This window comes from Phyllobates terribilis, unplaced genomic scaffold (genome assembly GCF_046119375.1).
Source record: "Phyllobates terribilis strain yellow unplaced genomic scaffold, ASM4611937v1 Scaffold_1__5_contigs__length_1240528914, whole genome shotgun sequence".
NCBI lineage: Eukaryota > Metazoa > Chordata > Amphibia > Anura > Dendrobatidae > Phyllobates > Phyllobates terribilis.
Genome location: NW_027362761.1, coordinates 1152969077 through 1152990231, shown reverse-complemented (window position 1 = coordinate 1152990231; position 21155 = coordinate 1152969077). Strand labels below are relative to the sequence as shown.

General features: G+C 46.3%; 1 protein-coding gene across 1 annotated transcript in view; it reads left to right on the top strand.

The window, feature by feature from the left end:
• CLNK (cytokine dependent hematopoietic cell linker) overlaps window positions 1-21155 on the top strand; it is a 256280-nt gene that overhangs the window by 33648 nt on the left and 201477 nt on the right. The window contains exon 2 of the mRNA XM_073648560.1: window positions 1747-1775. Within this exon, the coding sequence (XP_073504661.1) occupies window positions 1747-1775 (29 nt within the window). The remainder of the gene's footprint in view (window positions 1-1746; window positions 1776-21155) is intronic.

Here is a 21155-nt window from a genome sequence, read left to right as displayed (position 1 = left end):
AGAATTTGCTGCTATTTATGAACATACCCCAAAGGTTCCTATTGAATGGCAATAAGCAGAGATCTTGACAATGATGATTTGAAGTCATGCAGAAAGCATATTGCATAAATGTTTAACAATTCGTTATACAAACACAAATTTAATTTGCTGAAAGCGGAATGTCCCTTTAAGTCTGTACATTTGAGCCATAAAATTACTTTTGAGAATTTTTCACCTTTCTTTTTCTTCCTGGATGTAATTGTATTTTTTTGCTTTGATCGTTTTGCCGACGTTGATACCTTAACGTGCATAAAGCCAGATTCTGACAGAATTTGAGTACGTTGATGTTATCAGGATAGGAACTGAGTAACTTGAGAACCCGCCACAGTCTCAGTGGAGATGACCTTGTCATTTCTTATCTAAGTGACACTTTGAAATGTTAAGGATGATCCCTGCGATGGTCACAAAAATAAAGCTATGTTTATATTCACCGAAAGATTGCAATATAATTGAGGCAAATTAGAAAATGATTGGTACCATTTAAGATAAAAAAAATAGATTCACTTAATGGCAATAAAATTAGGCTACTGTTACATTTCAGAAAAAACAGGCAAATCAGACAAAAAACAAGTACCAATAAATAAGTGAATATAACGGAGTTGTCCAGTTTGAAAAGCTACTTTTTATGAGAAAAGTCTACCAAGAGATCAGTTGTAATTTAAAAGTAAACCTAGTGACAAGTGCACAATTCTCCTGCAGCACCACCACAGGAGAAGTGAAGAATTACAGTGTCCAGTCCTCCAGAGTGAAATATCGTGGCTTCAATTCATCAAGATTGAAGATGTTCATGCCAGTTTTGATCACGTGGTGTACTGGAGTCAGATGCTCCTGATTCATTTAGAAGTGCCTGACAAGTGGCATGCACCTCTGTGTTTGCCTCACCACAAATCTTACTCTAGTCAAGGATTAGAGTAAGATTTGTGGTGTAAGGAAGGCGTAAGAAGCATATTTATGATGAGAGGGATATGTCACACCCCCAACTTTACCAAACTCTGTGTCAGAGTTGAACAAAAACATAGGTGTAAAATTTTAGCGAGGTGTGTAGTGACAAAATTTGGTGACTTTTCAACGCTTTTTACCCTCAAATTCTGGGGTAAAAGCTGTGATGAGTTGCACCCTCTGTTTTTAGCTGTTCTCTACTCTAGCTACAATTAAGAGTAATAAACGACTGACTCCTCATCTCCATTAACACAGAAGGTGAAAAAATTATTGGGTCTATGAGAAACGTCTAACTGTCCCCTCATAGCAAGTAACAGTGTAAAAAATGATCGGACATGCTGGATGCCTGATCCTTTGTTGTCATCGGAGGGCAATTGGTAACAGAGGTGTCTGACGGCCGCTTATTACTTTTTCCCATTGAAATAAACTTAGACGATCGGCCAAGTCGAGGGTTGAAAAGTTTACAGAAAATGTCTTCAAGCACATATATGTAAAATGTATTAAAAAGTCACAACTGCACCGGTCTTCTGTTCTACTGTCACTCCATTTCAATGATGAGGACAATCTGAAGCCTTTGATTGGTCTCACGCAGCTGCATGTGGAAGACGACAACCTTCTAGATCGGGAAGCTGTGGTGCCTGTGGAGGTGGTGTAATACCGATCTGTAAATATATGGTTCATTTGAAATTTGATGACATCAGAGATATATTTTATTTTTCCCAAATGAAAAATTTCTAATATGGTATTTTTGCTTTTTTTCTTCCACAGTGGCCATTGGCATATGCAACATGAAAAAGGTAAGAAATGCAAGATGAACAGTGTTACCTTACAATATGCAAAATGATTGCCAGATCATTGGAATGGTGCACAACCAACCATATCATTTGTCCTGAAATACTGAATTATTATAGATATATAGTTATAGTTAATGCAATCACCCCAAAGACAACATCTGCAAGGAGTTTGTATGTTCTCCCCGTGTTTGCGTGGGTTTCCTCCGGGTTCTCCGGTTTCCTCCCACACTCCACAGACATAGTGATAGCGAATTTAGCTTGTGAGTCCTGATGGAGACAGTGATGATAATGTCTGTAAAGCGCTGTGAGATTAATGGTGCTAAATATTTTTAAGAGAGCTGTCTGGGGCTAAGATATCACTGATTTATTCCTGGGATAGGATATCAATATCTGATAGCTGGAAGTTCAACACTCAACACCGTACACTAATAAGCTGATACCTGCAGCCGCAGTCTCTGGAAGTTCACTGTGTGCGGAGCCAGAACATCACAGCTCCATACACTGCGTAGTGGCCATTCTCAGGTACTGCAGCTGAGATCACATTCAGTTCAGTTGGAGCTGAGCTGCAGTAAACGGGACTGTCCACTAGACAGCGTACTGATTTGAGTGTACTAGGTGTCGGACCTCCAATGATCAGATACTGATAAGCAACTGACGCGCCCCCTGGGCCGAGTGTGCACGTGTGTGGGATACCCGGAGCCGGGTCTCTGGGAGTTGCTGGGGATTGTAGTCTCTGTGGCGGCGACCCGGTCCCGTGGCCCAGGGTGGTCAAACCAGTGGCAGTCTTTTATGGGGTTTTTATGGTTTAATGTCCGTCTACGCCACCCGTGGATTGCGGTCAGGGTGTACCGCCGCTGCAAGGCAGTCCGCTGAGGCCGGTGTGGTGTGTGCAGCTAAAGATGGGATAACTCCCCACGGGAAGAGTATGGCCTCAGGGCAGGGAATGTGACTGATGGGGGTGGTGGTGCACGGGCGTCCCAGCACTAGTAGTGCTGGTGCGGCGATGAAGCACAGAGACGTGGGGTTGCAGTTCAAGTTCTTTACTCACAGTTCTTTATATTCCAAGTCACTCTGCCGACAATGACTGCCCAAGCCGTGCTGCGTCCACCAGGTGCGGGGGTCTCCCTTCTATTCCTTTCTCTGGCCGTGCCCCACCAGTGACACAACGTCTGTCCAGCTCCCGCGGGCCTTCTCTTGGGAGCGCTTCGTGCTCACCTCTCTGACCCTATGTGGTGTGCCTTTCTAGTAGGTGTAGCGAGGGGTTGCACCAAGAGATGGCCACGACCTCCGGTTCTTGGTTAAGGATTAGTCGCCTCCACCAACTTGGGATCCGGTACCCTGTTCTGCCGACCCGTCACCCGTAATCTCCTGGGTCCTTAGGGTTCCTTCTACCTTCGTGTCTCTGGGCCTCTCTCCACTTTGGGTACTTCTCTTTCTTTGCTGTTCCTTTCTGTTTCTGTTCCTTTCTATTTCTGTTCCTTCCTTCTGGCTCCGGCCTTCACCCTAGGCCTGCCTCGTGGAGCTGGGCCCAGACTGAGCCACAGTTCCCTGTCAGCCCTCTCTGGCTGAACTCCTTCTCTCACTGAACCCTGTTCTAAGATGGTGCCCACCTCTTATACCTCCCTCTCTGTGTATGAGCCCAGGTGACTTGCAACCAATGGGCTCCTACCTATGCCCAGAGACCGTCCCCTCCTGCTCCTACATCACTGGGTTTTCCTCCCCCCTCCCCACTCCAGCCAGGGACATGTTCTGTCGTGCCTGCATTACTGTACTAATGGGAGCACCGTTGAGCTGTCCCCCGGAAATGGGGTGTGTGTGATGCATGCAGCTAACTGAGTCCCGGTCCACACACCATCCTTACCCGGGAGTGGGATATCACACCTCTGGTTGAGGTGCAATACCTCTGTAGCGACCGAACCCTCGTGGCGCTACACAACCAGCTGGATAACTCAACAATATTAGATAGAAGATGATCGGCAGTAGTTTATTATCCTGTTTGTACTGGCCAGCCCAGCTTGAGACGGCACTGAATGATCAGTAATAGATTGTTCTGTATGGATAGGCTGAAGATCACAGTTATCAATTGGAATAAGCAAATTGCCTTTTCAGAGAGGACTAGAACTCTGTAGCGCCACCAGTTGGAAGCAGCGATCCAACAAGTCACTATTGGCCCTTTAACGAGGCTTGCCATATGAGTTAGGATAAAAGCCAAATCAGAATCTCAATTTGCAGACACAGTGTTTAGGGCTATTGCTCCTCATCAGTGCAAAGTATGAGATTTGATTTGGCTAGGTGATAGGCTCTGGACTGAGGTCTAAGGGGTAACGTTTCTCCTAGTGGAGAGTGACATACTGGCTCTGGCATACCAGTGTAAGGAGGCATATTTGCTGTGCAATGCTCCTCTGGGAAATTAAATACAAGTGGAGCTATAGAGTTCTAGTCCTCTTCCACTCTGAAGATGTAATTTGCATATTTAATTTCACAGAGGAGCATTGCACAGTGAAGGAGCCTCCTTACATTGGCATGCCATGGCTGGTATGTCACTCTCCACAAGGAGAAACCTTACCCTTTAGGCTATGTGCCCACAATGCAGAATTGAAGCAGAAAATTTCCGCAGCATATCTGCATATCCTTGCCAGTAAAAACGCATGCGGATTTTAACACGCGTTTCTGAAGCGTTTTGACATGCGGATTTGCCATGCGTTTTTCAAATGCATTGAGTAGGCAAATCCGCATGCGGAAACGCACAAATAATGGACATGCTGCGGATTTTTCCGGACAGTAAATCCGCTGCGGAAAAATCCGCAGCATGGACACAGAACATGCGGATTGTCATTGGGGACCATGGGGCACGTATTACCAAGCGTTTTAAAAGCGGTTCCGCTGCGGAAATTCAGCGAAAACGCTTGAAAAATGCATCGGGGGCACACAGCCTTAGACATCATTTGGAATAATAAATCTTACTCCAACTTCCCTGCCACCCTGAGTAATGAAGCTGGCCAGTCCAGGAGATCTCTCTTTATTCGGGGAGCCTCCAAGATTCCCAGGAGAGCTGGCACATAAGTCAAAACTGGCCACTCAATTACAACCCTGGATCGCAGATCTGAGAATTGTAATTTTTCCACTTATTTGTCCAGTGTATTATAGAAGTTAGTTAATTACTTTGGTTAGAAGTGTATACAGTACTATTTAGTGCTTTCTTCTGGTTTGGTAAATATTCTGGATTATTAGATTGACATAAAAAAAAACTGTAATAACACTTTAATGACCAGGAGTATTTAAAGAGGCAGTCTGGTACTTTATATTGATGGCATATCTTCAGGATTAATATCATCACCTGCCGATGGCGGACAGATGTGCTAAATTGTGGAGCAGAACTATGCAGCTCCATCAACTGTATACTGCAGGGGTAGCCAACCTGTAGCTCGGTAGCCACATGTGGCTCGCGGTCCCATGAATTGTGGCTCGCGGCTGTCTGCCAGCTTGGTGCATTAGCTCCAGGTCTAGCAAATGGGTATGAATAGTACATCTCAAAACTTTGCTTAGTAGGCCTGCACAAAAGAGCAGATCTGGTTGCACATTTACTAGTCTTATAATAATATTAATTTTATTTCTATAGCACCAATATATTCCTCAGCACTTTACATTTTAGAGGAGACTTGTTCAGACAATAAGGACATTACAGAGTGGCACATAATTCAACAGATACCAAGAAGAGTGAGGGCCCTGCTGTCATGGGTGTGTCAGATGTAACAGACAGTTGCTCTGCAGCTGGCTGCAAAAGATCACTTTGTTTGGCATTACAGGCGTCTCCTTAAATCTGTCTCACTTTTGGACCCAGCGGCTACCTCCCTCCTGCTCTGATTGACACCCTGACCTGGGTGTTTAAATACTTTCAGTTTGCTGCAGGGAGGGGCTGGTGATATTCACATATTCCTTTGTGAAGGTTTGTAGCAATTGCAGTTGGCTTACTTCCTCTCTGCTGCTTTGTTGGACGTTTGGTGAAATCTCTGAAGTCTGCTCAAGCTAAGTTTATTCCCTCTGTGTTTGTCTCCCTTATTGTATTTAGCTTATAGTGGGAACTGACCAGCGCTCATCCCCCCTTCCCTTTTTCTAAGAAATTGTCTTCGGCTGAGAGAAATTATGACATGGGTAATAGGGAACTTTTGACGATCAAATTGGTGTTCGAAGAATGGCGACATTGGATGGAGGGGGCTGTCCATCCTATTACTGTTATCACTGACCATAAGAACCTGTCATATCTTCAATCAGCTAAACGTCTCAACCCTAGGCAAGCTATATGGTCCCTGTTTTTTACTAGGTTCAATTTTGTTGTCACTTTTTGTCCAGGGGTCAAAAATGTCAAGGCTGCTGCTTTGTCCCGGAGCTTCCCTGGTGGTGGTGACCATGAGAACCCTACCCTGATATTACAGAAGGGGGTAGTCATTTCGGCATTGTACCCTGAACTGGAGGGTGAGGTGTTGGAGACCCAGGGGGACGCCCCTGCCTCCAGCCCTTCAGGAAGGTTATTTGTACCATCTAATCTGCACCGCAAAGTAATTTATAGTATATGCAGGGAGGAGGGGGAATGGAAGATCAGCTCACCAGTAAGTAGTGTCCGGACACAGCTGCAGAGATCTGCTCGGAAGACCCGGGACCAGGTTGAACAACACATGTAAATATAGAAGTTCCAGCGGAGATCCAAGAGTAAAAAAATTATTCCAGTTTATTCACAAAGTAGTTAAAATACACGGCAGCAACACGACCAGCTAGTGTGAATACCAGTGCGTTTCGACCACCTAAGGGGTCTTACTCACAGCCATTAGTAAGACCCCTTAGGTGGTTGAAACGCGTTGGAATTCACACTAGTTGGTCGTGTTGCTGATGTGTGTTTTAACTACAGGGTGTTCCATTTATATGGATACACCTAAATTAAATGGGAATGGTTGGTGATATCAACTTCCTGTTTATGGCACATTAGTATATGGGAGGGGGAAAACTTTTCCAGATGGGTGGTGACCATGGTGGCCATTTTGAAGTTGGCCATTTTGGATCCAACTTTATTTTTTTCAATGGGAAGAGGGTCATGTGACACATCAAACTTATTGAGAATTTCATAAGAAAAACAATGGTGTGCTTTGTTTTAACGTAACTTTATTCTTTCATGAGTTTTTTACAAGTTTATGACCACTTATAAAATGTGTTCAAAGTGCTGCCCATTGTGTTGGATTGTCAATGCAACCCTCTTCTCCCACTGTTGACACACTGATAGCAACACCACAGAAGAAATGCTAGCACAGGCTTCCAGTATCCGTTGTTTCAGATGCTGCACATCTAGTATCTTGATGGTATGCTGTGGTATATGGGGTGCAAAGATAGTGGGGCCATTCTTCATCAATGGAAACCTCAATGCCACCGGATATCTGAAATTGCTACATGATTAGTGTTGAGCCACCCCCGTAGTGTTCGAGTTCGGTTCGGTTCGTCGAACACCCGTGTGTTCGCCGAACTGTTCGTCGAACTGTTCGTCGAACACCTTCGAACACCGTTAAAACCAATGGCAGGCAAACAAAAACACATAGAAACACATAGAAAACACCTTCAAAGGTGTCCAAAAGCTGACAAACTGCTCAGAAGACACAACTAACACATGGAAAAGTGACAAGTACATATAGTCATGCGAAAAGAAAAGAGGTGGAGGAGTAAAAGGAGGGGGAGACACAGATATAGGCATGTCATGCCCTTCTAAAATCCAAAAAGTGAGAAGCCGAGACGGCCAGTCCGCTCCTGCCCGTGCCACCTCCGTGTCGCCGGGTTTGTGCCAGAGCCGCGGTGAACCCTGACGGCCAGCCCCCCTCTCCCAATACTGGTGCCTGTCCGCTGGTGGGTCGAGAGAGCCCCCCTGTGGTGGAGGCAGCTCTAAGCTTTTTAATTTAAATTGTCCCTCTAATTTGAATGAATACACTTTAAATCCATTTACAAGGATCTATTGGAGGGCAAGTCTCATGCCAGCAGCCGCGTAATTCCAGCTCCAGTAGCGTCCACTAAAGCTGCTGCAGTTAAAAAGCTTTTATAAGGATCGAGCTCGGCTGTCCACCGCAAGGCATCCTAGTGCCAGTCCCAGCCCCTATGCCTTGGGGTGCCTCCTGATGCTCTTCACTAAGTATCCCGTGGTCCCGAAGCATTTCCTTTGAAAAAATTAAGTGTCCAAACTACAGGTGGTGTAGCTTGCTTAACAGCCGGGATAATCCGCTGACTAGCAGACACTGCTACTAGGCACAAAGTATTTCCTGGGCTAGATGCAGTTAAAAATTTGTAAGTAGATACTCTCGTTGGATGCTGAGAAAGCATTCCATAGAGTCTCCTGGCACGCCATATATGATTCTCTTAAAAAGCTTGGGGTAGGGGTCTAGGGGACCCTTTTATAGCCAAAATCACGGCCATGTATCACAATACGTCACCTAGGCTGAAGATAAATGGAACTGTAGCACCGAGGGCTCGGTTGCTACAGACGTATTGCACCTCACCCAGAGGTGTGATATCTCACTCTCAGATAAGGATGGAGTGTGGATCAGGACCCGACACCTGCATGCATTACACCACATTGCCGTGGGGCAGGGCGACCAATATGCCCCTGAGATGGGCACGACAGTCCCTGTCCCTGGCTGGAGTGGGGGGAGGGAACACTGAGGAAGGGGAACCCTGCAGTGCAGGAGCAGGGAGGAAGCAGTTCCTGGGTGCATTGAGAAGGGAGTATAAAAGGTGGGCACCATCTTAGTTCAGTGCAGAGAAGTCTGAGCAGAAGTGGCAGGGAGCAGGGGCTCTGCATGAGCTCTGCTCCGGAGGCGGGCCTAGTAACAGAGGCCCAGGCCTGCAAGAGGGAGAAGGAAGGAAGAGGAGCGGAGAAGGCTCCAGGAACGAGGAATGAAGGGATCCCAGGGGTGCGGACGGGCGAGTCGCCACCGCACGCCCGAATCCACCTGCGTGGAGGGGTCAGGCCAAAGGGGGAGACCGGTCCCCGAACTAGTGGAGGCAGGAAACGACCCTCAGCTAGAAACCGGAGGCTCTGACATTTTATGTGGCGCAGCCCCTTGCTCCACCCGCTAGGAAGGCACCACATAGGGTCAGGGAAACTGGCGCCAAGTTTACCAAGAGGAGGCCCGAGGCAGCCGGACAGAAGTGTTGGTAAGAAAGGCCAGACAAAGGACACACAAAGGGGGTCCTGTGAAGCGCTCCAAAGTTATCTGGGAGTTGTCTGAGCCCCTCACCTGGTGAGCACAGTACGACGTGGGCAGCCGTTACCTGCAGACGTGGTCTGGATAATAAGAACTGTGAGTAAAGGCCCTGAACTGCATCACTGACTCCGTGTCGTTACTGCTGCTGCCCTGCACCATCACCCCCATCCTCCGCATACACTGCCCTGAGGCTATACTCCTCCCGTGGGGAGTTATGCTACGCTCTGCTGCACCCACAACACCAGCCTTAGCGGTCTGCCCTGTAGCGGCGGTTCACTCTGACCGCAATCCACGGGTGGCGTAGTCGGACATTTAAACATCAAAACCACATAAATAGTTCCGCCACTGGTTTGACCGCCCTGAGCCACGGAACCGGATCGCCGCCACGAAGACTACAACCACCAGCATCCACCAAAAAGGGTCCGGCTCCGGGTGTCCCAAGGCCCAGGGGGTGCGTCAGAACATTTTCATCACCTTTCACAATCACCAAAGGGACAAGGCAGGGATGTCCTCTGTCCCCTCTCTTATACATCCTAGTGACGGAGCACCTGCTCTCATCAATTCACCATAACCCCAATATTAGGTGGATTGAGGTGGGAGGCACCGAGTACAAGTGCTCTCTATTTGCTGATGATGTCCTAGTATATATCACTCAATCACATATATCCATCCCTGCTGTTATGGCTGAAATAGATCACTTTGTTACATGGTAAAATTTTAAAATCAATGCAGCGAAGTCTGAGGCCCTCGATGTCTCCCTCCCTAAATCCATATAGGATTCCATCCAGTCCAACTTTCCCTTTGCCTGGCCCTCACAGGGTATCAAATACTTAGGAATTCCTATTCATAGAGACCTCTCCCATCTATGTTATCTTAATTTTGGGCCCTTTATTGAACAATTCCATACAGACCACGGTTGGCAAGTTAGAACTGTAAGATTCACTACGTGAACCACTGGTGTTTTGTGGAAAAGCACATGTACACCGCGTTCCAAATTATTATGCAAAAAGTGTTTAGGAGTGATAAGGGAAGAATTTGTTTGTTTGTCAGTTAAACTCATTGATGGTGATGTGTGTCAGGGCTCTTTATATCACTGTAAGCAATTGCAGACACCTGTGCTAATTAGTTTGGCAGGTGTGTCCAATGAAAGGCAAGACTACTTAAGAAGGCTCTCTCACATTATTAAGCAGCCTACATTTTCTGCCAAAATGGGAAAGAAAAAGGATGTGTCGGCTGCTGAGAAGCAACAAATTGTGGAGTGTTTAGGTCAAGGCATGACTACAATCAACATTGTGCGATGAACAGGATGAAGTGTCTTGGCAATCAAGAAGTATGTAGCTGATTCACAGTACACACGTGTGCGTGCTGATAAGGGCAAATTGAGGACTCTTTCCTACAGGCAATTACGTCAGGTTGAAAGAGCAGCGGCAAAAAAGCCTTGTCATAGCAGCAGACAATTTTTTGAAGCTGCTTGTGCCTCCAACGTCCCCCGAACAACAAGATGCAGGGTCCTTCAGAGGTTTGCAGCTGTGCATACGCCATCCTGTCGACCTCCTCTATCCACTTCACACAAGCAGAAACGGCTCCAGTGGGCCAAACATTACATGAAGACTGATTTCAAAACTGTTTTGTTCACGGATGAGTGCCGTGCAGCGCTCGATGGTCCAGATGGATGGAGTGGAGGATGGCTGGTTGATGGACACCCCACGCAAACACGGCCACAGCGCCAACAAGGAGGAGGTGGAGTAATGTTTTGGGCTGGAATCATGGGGAGAGAGATTGTCGGCCCCTTTAGGATCCCTAAAGATGAACTCCATAATGTATGTGGATTTTCTCAAACAGCACTTCCTGCCATGGTTCAAGAAGAAGAACCGTGTATTTCACAGCAAGATCATTTTTCTGCATGATAATGCACCATCTCATGCTGCACATAAAACATCTGCATCTCTGGCTGATATGGGCATAAAAGGGGACAAACTTATGGTGTGACCCCCATGCTCCCCTGACCTCTACCCCATTCAGAACCTTTGGAGCATCATTAAAAGGAGTGTCTATGATGGCGGGAGGCAGTTCACATCTAAGCAACAGCTCTGGGAGGGTATTCTGTCCTCATGCAAAACAATTGAAGCAGAAACCATTCAAAACCTGACAAATTCAATGGACGAGAGAGTTCAGAAGCTCCTTTCGAACAAGGGGTCCTATGTGAAAATGTAACATCACCTAGAATAAAGTTTTGAGTTGAAAACTGTTTGATTTCAGTTTCTAACAACCTGCTAATGCTTATAATTTCAAAAATGACCATTTTTTTGGTCTTTATTAAAATGAAAAGGTTGGTCGAAAAGTTTGGGGGATCTAAGAGTGTGGCAACCCAGTAGTCATGATTACTTCGAATTCTGACAATATGAGGGTCATGCTGCAGGTAGTGCAGCAAGAAGGCACTTATGTGTCTTGCGCATCTCGGAGCCCCAAAATTATTTTCCGGGCTAGATGCAGCTAAAAATTATTTTTAATTTTAAATCTGGTGAAGCTTATTATAGATGGCCTAATAGGATCAGTGCTGCACATTGCTACAAAGCCCAAATTATTTTCCAGTCAAGATACAGATAAACATGATTAGTAATTTGAAAGCTTAAAACGGTTGGTAGGGTGATTTTAACCAATCATCAAGCTTTTACTCTCCCCAGGATGACACAGGGGTAGAGAAGTCGTTTCGGATCCATGATTTGTTCATCTTTATGAACGTGAGTCTGTCTACATTATCAGTGGAGAGCCGCGTGCGCTTATCTGTCAGCACACCACCAGCAGCGCTGAACACACGTTCAGACAGAACGCTGGCTGCGGGGCATGACAAGATCTCCAAGGCGTAAGTGGCTAGCTCCGGCCATTTATCCAGATTGGAAGCCCAAAAAGAGCAAGGGTCCAGTGACACAGTCGTGGCTTCAATGTTTACTTGGAGATACTCCTGTACCATCGTCTCTAGGCGTTGACTATGTGTCAGACTTCTTGTCTCCTGTGGCCTTGCAAAGGATGGGCTAAAAAAGTGGTGAAATGATTCCGCAAAATTGATGTTACCAGCAGATACTGTGGTTCTGTTACGGTTTGAGTGCTGAACACTTGACGGTCCCACGGTTGGCAAGTTGGAACTGTGAGATTCACTACGTGCACCACTGGTATTTTGTGGAAAAGCACATGTAAGATTCTGCAACAGTCTCTGCTGATACTCCTGCATGCGTGCATCCCTTTCTATGGCAGGAATAATTTCTGCAAATTTACTTTTGTACCGGGGATCTAACAGTGTGGCAACCCAGTAGTCAGGATTATTTCTAATTCTCACAATTCGAGGGTCATGTTGCAGGTAGTGCAGCAAGAAGGCACTCATGTGTGTTGCGCATCCAGGAGCACCAAGTCCCTGTTGTGTTGGTGGCGAGGTAACAATCATGCTTCCTTCCTCTGTCCTCTCCCCCCAACCTTGCACAACAGAAATGTGATCAAGGTCTCCCTCATCTGATGAGTCTTCCATCAGTTCGTCCTCCACTTCTTCCTGGGCTCCTGAACCTTCCTCACTAGTTTGGCTGCTACCATGCGCCCTGGTAAAATCATCTCCCCCACCCTCACATGCCTGCCGCCCTGGTGCTGCCGACCGTCTGGACCTTGCAGATGTTAGCCCTTCCGCATATAACTCCTCCTCCTCTACTTCCTCCACCTCCTCTTGTGCCACCACCTGACTCCGAATTCTGTTTAACATGTGCTCCAGCATGTAAATCACCGGAATAGTCATGCTGATAATGGCATCGTCAGCACTAAACATCTTCGTCGCCATTTCAAAACTGTGCAGAAGGGTGCATAGGTCCCTGATCTGAGACCACTCCTCCAGCGTGATTTGCCCCACCTCTGAATCTCGTTGGCCCAGGCTATACGTCAGAACGTATTGCACCCGGGCTTGTCGGTGCTGCCACAGTCGCTGCAACATGTGCAGAGTTGAATTCCACCGGGTAGGCACATCGCATTTTAGCCGGTGAAGTGGCAGGCCCAACGACTTCTGTAGAGATGTAAGTCGCTGAGCTGCGGGATGCGAACGGCGGAAGTGAGCACACAGCGACCGTGCCCTCTGCAGAAGGCCATCTAGTCTGGGATAGTGGGCTAAAAATTGCTGGACAACCAGGTTCAACACGTGAGCCATACAAGGCACGTGTGTGACATTGCCCCGGCGAAGGGCCGCACCCAGGTTTGCAGCATTGTCGCACACGGCCTTCCCTGGTTTCAGGTCCAGTGGAGACAACCATTCATGAAATTGGTTCTCCAGAGCTGACCACAACTCCTCAGCTGTGTGACTCACATTTCCCAGACATTTCAATGTAAAAACCGCCTGATGACGTTGAGCCCTACTGCCAGCATAGTAAGGAGGTGTGCAGGATCCCTTCTGCGCAGTTAGAAAGCTTGTGGCATGACCAGACAGGCTTTGGGTGCAGGTGGAAGACCGAGAGGAGGTTGAGGAGGCAGAAGCAGTGGAGGAAAAATGACATAAAGAGGATTGACGCACAACTCGTGGGGACGGCAAGACTTGGACAGCAGCCCCTTGTCCTGCTGTCACCATAGTTACCCAGTGCCCAGTCAGCGACATGTAACGCCCCTGTCCATGCCTACTCGTCCAAGTGTCTGTGGTGAAATGCACCCTGTCACACACAGAGTTTCTCAAAGAAGCGGTGATGTTGTGTGCGACATGCTGGTGGAGCGCAGGCACACCTTTCTTTGAGAAGTAGTGCCGACTGGGCATCTGGTACTGGGGCACTGCGACGGACATAAGGTCTCGAAAATCCTCTGTGTCCACCAGGCGGAAAGGCAGCATTTCTGTAGCCAAGAGCTTGCAGATGGTGAAATTCAACCTCTTAGCTTTCTCATGGCTAGGAGGAAATGGTCTTTTACTTGTCCACATCTGAGGGACCGAGGGCTGGCTATTGTGCTTAGACGGGGTTGATAAGGGTGTCCCCGGCAAACTGCCGGTCTGTGAGGAAGATGCAGGCGGACATGTTAGGTTGCCTTGATCCAAAGGTGGTGCTATCGATGTCGGACAGCGCTCAAGACCAGCTGGTGTTACCACCTCCAAAGAAAATGATGACCTGCCAATCACGCTGGCTGTTGCGGGTAAAGAGGTGGCAGGTCTGCGCCCCAAAACAGGTGTGACTGCTGTCCCCCCAGTCACAGAGGATGAAGAGGCCGCGGATGCACAAGATATGGCAGACGGTGGTTGGCCCGGCCGGCTAGACCGCATTGTAGCACACTGAGCTTCCCACTGCAACTTATGCTTCATGTCCATGTGCCGGTTCATGCATGAAGTACTCAAACTATGTATTTTTTGGCCTCTACTTAGCTTTTGCTGACAAATGTTACAGATAACACGAGTTGGGTCATCTTTATCGATCTGAAAAAATGCCCAGGCTATGCAAGGCTTAGCACCCATGCGACCTGAAGAGCCACCACGACTTGTGGTGAGAGGCAGAGTTGTGTTTGAGGATGCAGTTGTTGACGTGCTTCCAGTACTACGTCTCTGTCCAGGAAGGCGCAACCTGACCTCGTCGTCACTAGCATCTTCCTCCACCTCCTCTGCTGACCTCATCTCTTGGCTGACTGTGGGTTGACAGTAAGTGGGATCTCCGACCTCATCATCATCACCCTGTGCGTTATCACACCCGTCGTCCTCAGAGCCAACCTGTTCCTGCCCTGACAAAAAACTAAAGTTGTCGCTCCAATCAGGTATTTGAGTCTTATCATCGTCTTCCTCATTGTCTCCACCAACAGGAGTTACAGTTTGGGAATGAGGGTCTACATTATGGTCAGAACCTTCTGCGTCTGGTCCTGGATCCGACTCATAAAGATTCTGGGCATCAGTGCAGATCATTTCCTCGTCTGGATTCACAGAAGCGCTGGAGTCGACCTCTGATTCCCAGGCTATAGTATGAGTAAACAGCTCTGCAGACTCAACCATCTGTTCTACCTCATACTCAGACGGGCAGCTGGAGATTTGGGAGCTGTGAGGAAGCAAGTGCGATTTGGGTGACACCTTTGAGGACTGGAGTATTTGTGATGTTGAAGTTGATGTGGAGGAGAGCCCACTTAAAGGAGCACTTGATATCCGTTGAAGCACCTGCTGTTTTTGTGCCTCATCTGGAATTTGTAGCGATTGGCGTGGCCGTAAGAAAGGGATCTTATCACAATGTCCGCTAAAAGAAGTAGACATTTTAGTTTGGCTGGAAGATGGTCTTTCTTCTGCACCTACCCCACGGACACAACCTTTTTTCCCCTTCCCAACACGCCTATTCCCCTTTCCACCAGCAGCAGGCCTTTTTCCACTCATTTTGGTGGTTAACTAATTCACAACTCTGGAGTTGTTTGCACAAAAAAACAATGGATGGTAACCGAGCAGAGCTGAGTGGCCAAACTGTGGTATTAGGCCAAAACTATTGGCTGGGTTAGATGCAGAAAAAAATTATTTTTAATTTGCAACCTGATGGAGGTCAGTATAGATGGACTAATAGACCAAGTCCCACACACCGCTAGAAGCCCAAATATTTTTTCAGAGCTAGATGCAGAAAAAAATTATATTCAATTTGCAACCTGCTGGAGGTCAGTATAGATGGACTAATAGAACAAGTCCCACACACTGCTAGAAGCCCAAATATTTTTTCAGAGCTAAATGAAGAAAAAAATTATTTTTAATTTGCAACCTGATGGAGGTCAGTATAGATGGACTAATAGACCAAGTCCCACACACTGCTAGAAGCCCAAATATTTTTTCAGAGCTAGATGCAGAAAAAAATTATTTTTAATTTGCAACCTGATGGAGGTCAGTATAGATGGACTAATAGACCAAGTCCCACACACTGCTAGAAGCCCAAATATTTTTTCAGAGCTAGATGCAGAAAAAAATTATTTTTAATTTGCAACCTGATGGAGGTCAGTATAGATGGACTAATAGACCAAGTCCCACACACCGCTAGAAGCCCAAATATTTTTTCAGAGCTAGATGCAGAAAAAAATTATATTCAATTTGCAACCTGCTGGACGTCAGTATAGAAGGACTAATAGAACAAGTCCCACACACTGCTAGAAGCCCAAATATTTTTTCAGAGCTAAATGAAGAAAAAAATTATTTTTAATTTGCAACCTGATGGAGGTCAGTATAGATGGACTAATAGACCAAGTCCCACACACTGCTAGAAGCCCAAATATTTTTTCAGAGCTAGATGCAGAAAAAAATTATTTTTAATTTGCAACCTGATGGAGGTCAGTATAGATGGACTAATAGACCAAGTCCCACACACCGCTAGAAGCCCAAATATTTTTTCAGAGCTAGATGCAGAAAATTTTTTTATTCAATTTGCAACCTGATGGAGGTCAGTATAGATGGACTAATAGACCAAGTCCCACACACTGCTAGAAGCCCAAATATTTTTTCAGAGCTAGATGCAGAAAAAAATTATTTTTAATTTGCAACCTGATGGAGGTCAGTATAGATGGACTAATAGACCAAGTCCCACACACTGCTAGAAGCCCAAATATTTTTTCAGAGCTAGATGCAGAAAAAAATTATTTTTAATTTGCAACCTGATGGAGGTCAGTATAGATGGACTAATAGAACAAGTCCCACACGCTGCTAGAAGCCCAAATATTTTTTTAGAGATAAATGAAGAAAAATATTATTTTTAATTTGCAACCTGATGGAGGTCAGTATAGATGGACTAATAGACCAAGTCCCACACACTGCTAGAAGCCCAAATATTTTTTCAGAGCTAGATGCAGAAAAAAATTATATTTAATTTGCAACCTGCTGGAGGTCAGTATAGAAGGACTAATAGAACAAGTCCCACACACTGCTAGAAGCCCAAATATTTTTTCAGAGCTAAATGAAGAAAAAAATTATTTTTAATTTGCAACCTGATGGAGGTCAGTATAGATGGACTAATAGACCAAGTCCCACACACTGCTAGAAGCCCAAATATTTTTTCAGAGCTAGATGCAGAAAAAAATTATATTCAGTTTGCAACCTGATGGAGGTCAGTATAGATGGACTAATAGAATGATGCTATGCCCAAAAGATTTTACTTCACTAGGTGCAGTAAAAAAATTGGTATTCTATACACAGGTGGTATATCTTGCAACACAGATAGGCTACTCCACTGACTAACACACTCTGCAATAGGCCAAAAAGGATTAGCTTTGCTAGATTCAGCCAAATGCTGTGAAAAAAACTTGCACAGCACTGGCACAGACCTGCCTGGCAAAAACTGATAGGAACTGATGTGACCTAGTCCTGAAAAGGACTCCAATTACAATTAGTCTTTACTCCCACAATCTATCTATTTAAGAGCACAGACCTGCCTGATAAAAGTCGTAGGAAATGCTGTAACCTAGTCCTTAAAAGGACTGCAATCACAACTATTCCCTACTCCCAAGCTATCTGTATATTTGTGCGAAAATTGGCTTGAAATTAACAAGGTATAGCGCACACAGCAACAGTGGTGCCGTCTAACACGCAGCTGCAGCAGTGAGAAAATGGTGGCGACGGGGAAAATGGCTTGGTCTTATAGGGCAAGGACATGTGACATACACTGCCAATCACACATGCCCTTGCTTGTGTGAAAAAAAGCACTTCGCTCCGTGTGTGCGCTGCTGATAGGCTGACAGATTGCACCTCCCCACTGCAAATGCGGGAAAGAGAAAAAAAAATGGAGATCTTCATTGTTCCTGCAGAGATCCATCCCCTGCCCCTCCCCCCGCCCCGCTGTACACTCAAACTGCGTATTAACATTAATTTTCATCATTACTGAGAAAAAATCCAGTTATGATTTTGGTGCACGAACAGTTATCGAACATAACCTCGAACAGCCGAATTTTTCTCAAATTGTTCGTGTTCGCCGACCGGCTCGAACACCACCCAAAACAGCTCGAATTTGAGATTGGCGAACAGTTCGAGTAGAACAACGCTCATCTCTATACATGATGATGTGTTGCTCTCTTTATGCACTGAAGAAGGCACGTTCCCTGAGTTTTTCCAACAAGATGGTGCACCACCACATTATGGGTGTCAGGTCCAAGCATTCCTACATGAACAGTTTCCTGGAAAGTGGATTGGTCGTCGTGGGCCAGTTGAATGGCCACCAAGGTCTCCCGATCTGACCCCCTTAGATTTTTATCTTTGGGGTCATCTGAAGGCAATTGTCTATGCTGTGAAGATACGAGATGTGCAGCATCTGAAACAACGTATACTGGAAGCCTGTGCTAGCATTTCTTCTGCGGTGATGCTATCCAACCATTCCCATTTAATTTAGGTGCATCCATATAAATGGCCCACCCTGTACTTTGTGAATAAACTGAAATAATTTTTTTACTTTTGGATCTCCACTTGAACTTCTATATTTGCAAAATAATTAAGGAACATCACAACTCTATGCTTGCTGGTCATCCAGGTGGTAAGGTAACTGCAGACCTCCTCTCTCGTCGTTTTTGGTGGCCGGGGTTACATCGGGATGTGGTAGAACACGTATCTGCTTGTAGTATTTGCACGCGTTCTAAAGTTTCTCATTCCCGTCCATCTGGTACTCTTCTTCCGCTACCTATTCCTAGCAGGCCATCGACACACTTCTCCATGGATTTTATTACTGACCTACCGGTATCTGCAATCAAAACTGTGGTTTTGGTGGTTGTAGATAGGTTCAGTAAAATGGTTCACTAAGTCGCATTACCGGCACTTCCAAATGCCAAGACTCTTGCTCAGGTGTTCATAAATGAGATCGTGAAGCTTCACGGGGTTCCCTCCGATGTGGTGTCAGATCGGGGGACCCAGATTGTTTCCAAGTTCTGGAAAGCATTCTGTTCTCGACTGGGGGTGCAGCTGTCCTTTTCCTCTGCCTTCCATCCTCAGTCGAATGGATAGACCGAGCACATTAATCATAATTTGGAGACTTATCTCAGGTGTTTTGTCTCCGAAAATCAGGAGGATTGGGCATCCTACTTACTGCTGGCAGAATTTGCTATTAATAATCATCGTCAAGAATCTATTGGCAGGTCACCGTTCTTTTGTGTATACGGTTACCATCCATAGTTTCATACTTTTAGTGGGGGAGGGGCTTCGGGAGTTCCTGAGGAGGAGCGTTTTGCTTTGTCACTCTCCTCTGTGTGGCGGGGGGGTTCTGACTAATTTGAAGATCATGGGAGACAGGTACAAACGTTAGGTTGACAGAAAACGCTTGCCAGGTCCGGACCTGAATATGAATGACTTTGTGTGGTTATCTACCAGGAATATCAAGTCAAAGGTTCCTACTTGGAAGCTGGGATCTAGGTTTATTGGTCCCTATAAAATAACCGCCATCTTAAACCCAGCAGTGTTTCGTCTTGACCTACTCCAGGCACTTAAGATCCACAATGTCTTTCACAGGTCTCTACTCAAGAAATATGTGGAACCTCTTGAGTCCTCACCCCTACCGCCACCCCCAATGATGGTTGATGATAATCTGAAGTTTCAGATTTCGAGGATTGTAGATTCTCATCTCCAACGTCGTTCCCTACAATACTTGGTGCACTGGAAGGATTATGGTACAGAGGAGAGGATGTGTGTTTCAGTATCAGAGGTGAACGCTCCCAGGCTGGTTCGTTATTTCCATACCTGTTATCCTGAGAGATCTGGTCCTGAGTATCCGGAGGCCTCTCGTCCAAGGGGGAATACTGTCACAGGTGTGTCAGATGTGACAGTTGTCCTGCAGTTGGTTGCAGGAGATCTCTTTGTTTGGCATTACAGACACCTTCTTAGATCTGTCTCACTTTAGGACCCAGCGGCTACCTCCCTCCTGCTCTGACTGACACCCAGGCCTGGGTGTTTAAATACTTTCAGTTTGCTGCAGGGAGGGGCCGATGATATTCAAATGTTCCCTTTAAAGGCTTGGAGCAATTGCAGTCGGCTTACTTCCTCTCTGGTGCTTTGTCGGACATTTAGTGAAATCTCTGAAGTCTGCTCAAGCTAAGTTTCTTTCCCCTGTGTTTGTCTCCCTTGTTGTCTTTTGTTTATAGTGGGGACTGACCAGTGCTCATCCCCCCTTCCTTATCCAGGGCCTTGCTCTAGGGATTTACAGGCCTTAGGTTTCCTGTTCGGTGATTGGTGAGGAACCAATATAGGAACTGTAGGGAAGACAGGGTGATATTAGATCAGCCTAGGGAACTCCACTCTCCCTTTCCCTAGTGTCTGGGCTCCCTTCCCCTCATCCCTTTGTGTTGCACTTAGTCTTTCCTACACTGTGCGTGACACCTGCTCACAAGATTACAAATAGGGGAGACACAAAAAGTAAATGGTAAAACAAAAAAAAAGTTTGCCGTGTATGGTCCAGCTGTCAATAAAATAAATAGGGTAATCACAAAATGCTGCATGAACCTTTCACCAGCCTGTATGTGTACAAGTAAAGATACAGATGGATATTAAGTGCAAGGAGGGTGTATGAAAAGATGCTACGAGAATCATGATTTTGAAGAAAATTTTGCATGGGCAAAACAGGGATACGTGAGGTGAGGTGATAGGCCAGTCTAAAGAAATGCGCTTTTAGGTCACACTTAAAACTGTGGATATTGGGAATGAATCGAATTGTCCTGGGTCGTACATTCCAGAGAATTGGTGCAGCATGAGAGAAGTCTTAGAGACGGGAGTGGGAGGTTCAGATTATTGAGGATGTTAGTCTTAGGGGTTTAGAGATAATTTAAGTAGGGTACGCTGGAGTAAGAATGATGCTAGCTATTAGAGGAGGTTCTTGAAGCTGGATGAGACAGTGTGTTGGGAGTGCTTGATGGGAGAATACTATATGGGGTTATTTTGGGAACACCTGCATCTTGGTATTCTGCTACAGGGTAATTTCTATGGAAAAGCTTTGGTTATCAATATACCCATAATGGGGGCTTTGATTGCCACTACTGTGAGGGAGGCAGGAGCTGAATGTGGCTCGCAACCCTCTCTCAAAGCTGAATGTGGCTCGCGACCCTCTCGCAGAGCTGAATGTGGCTCGCAGGGCCGGCGTCAGCACCCGGCGCACCCGGGCAAATGCCGGGGCCCTGAGCAGGCAGAGGGGCCCACTGGCGGTCGCGCACCCCGCTGGGCTATGGGCGGAGGAGA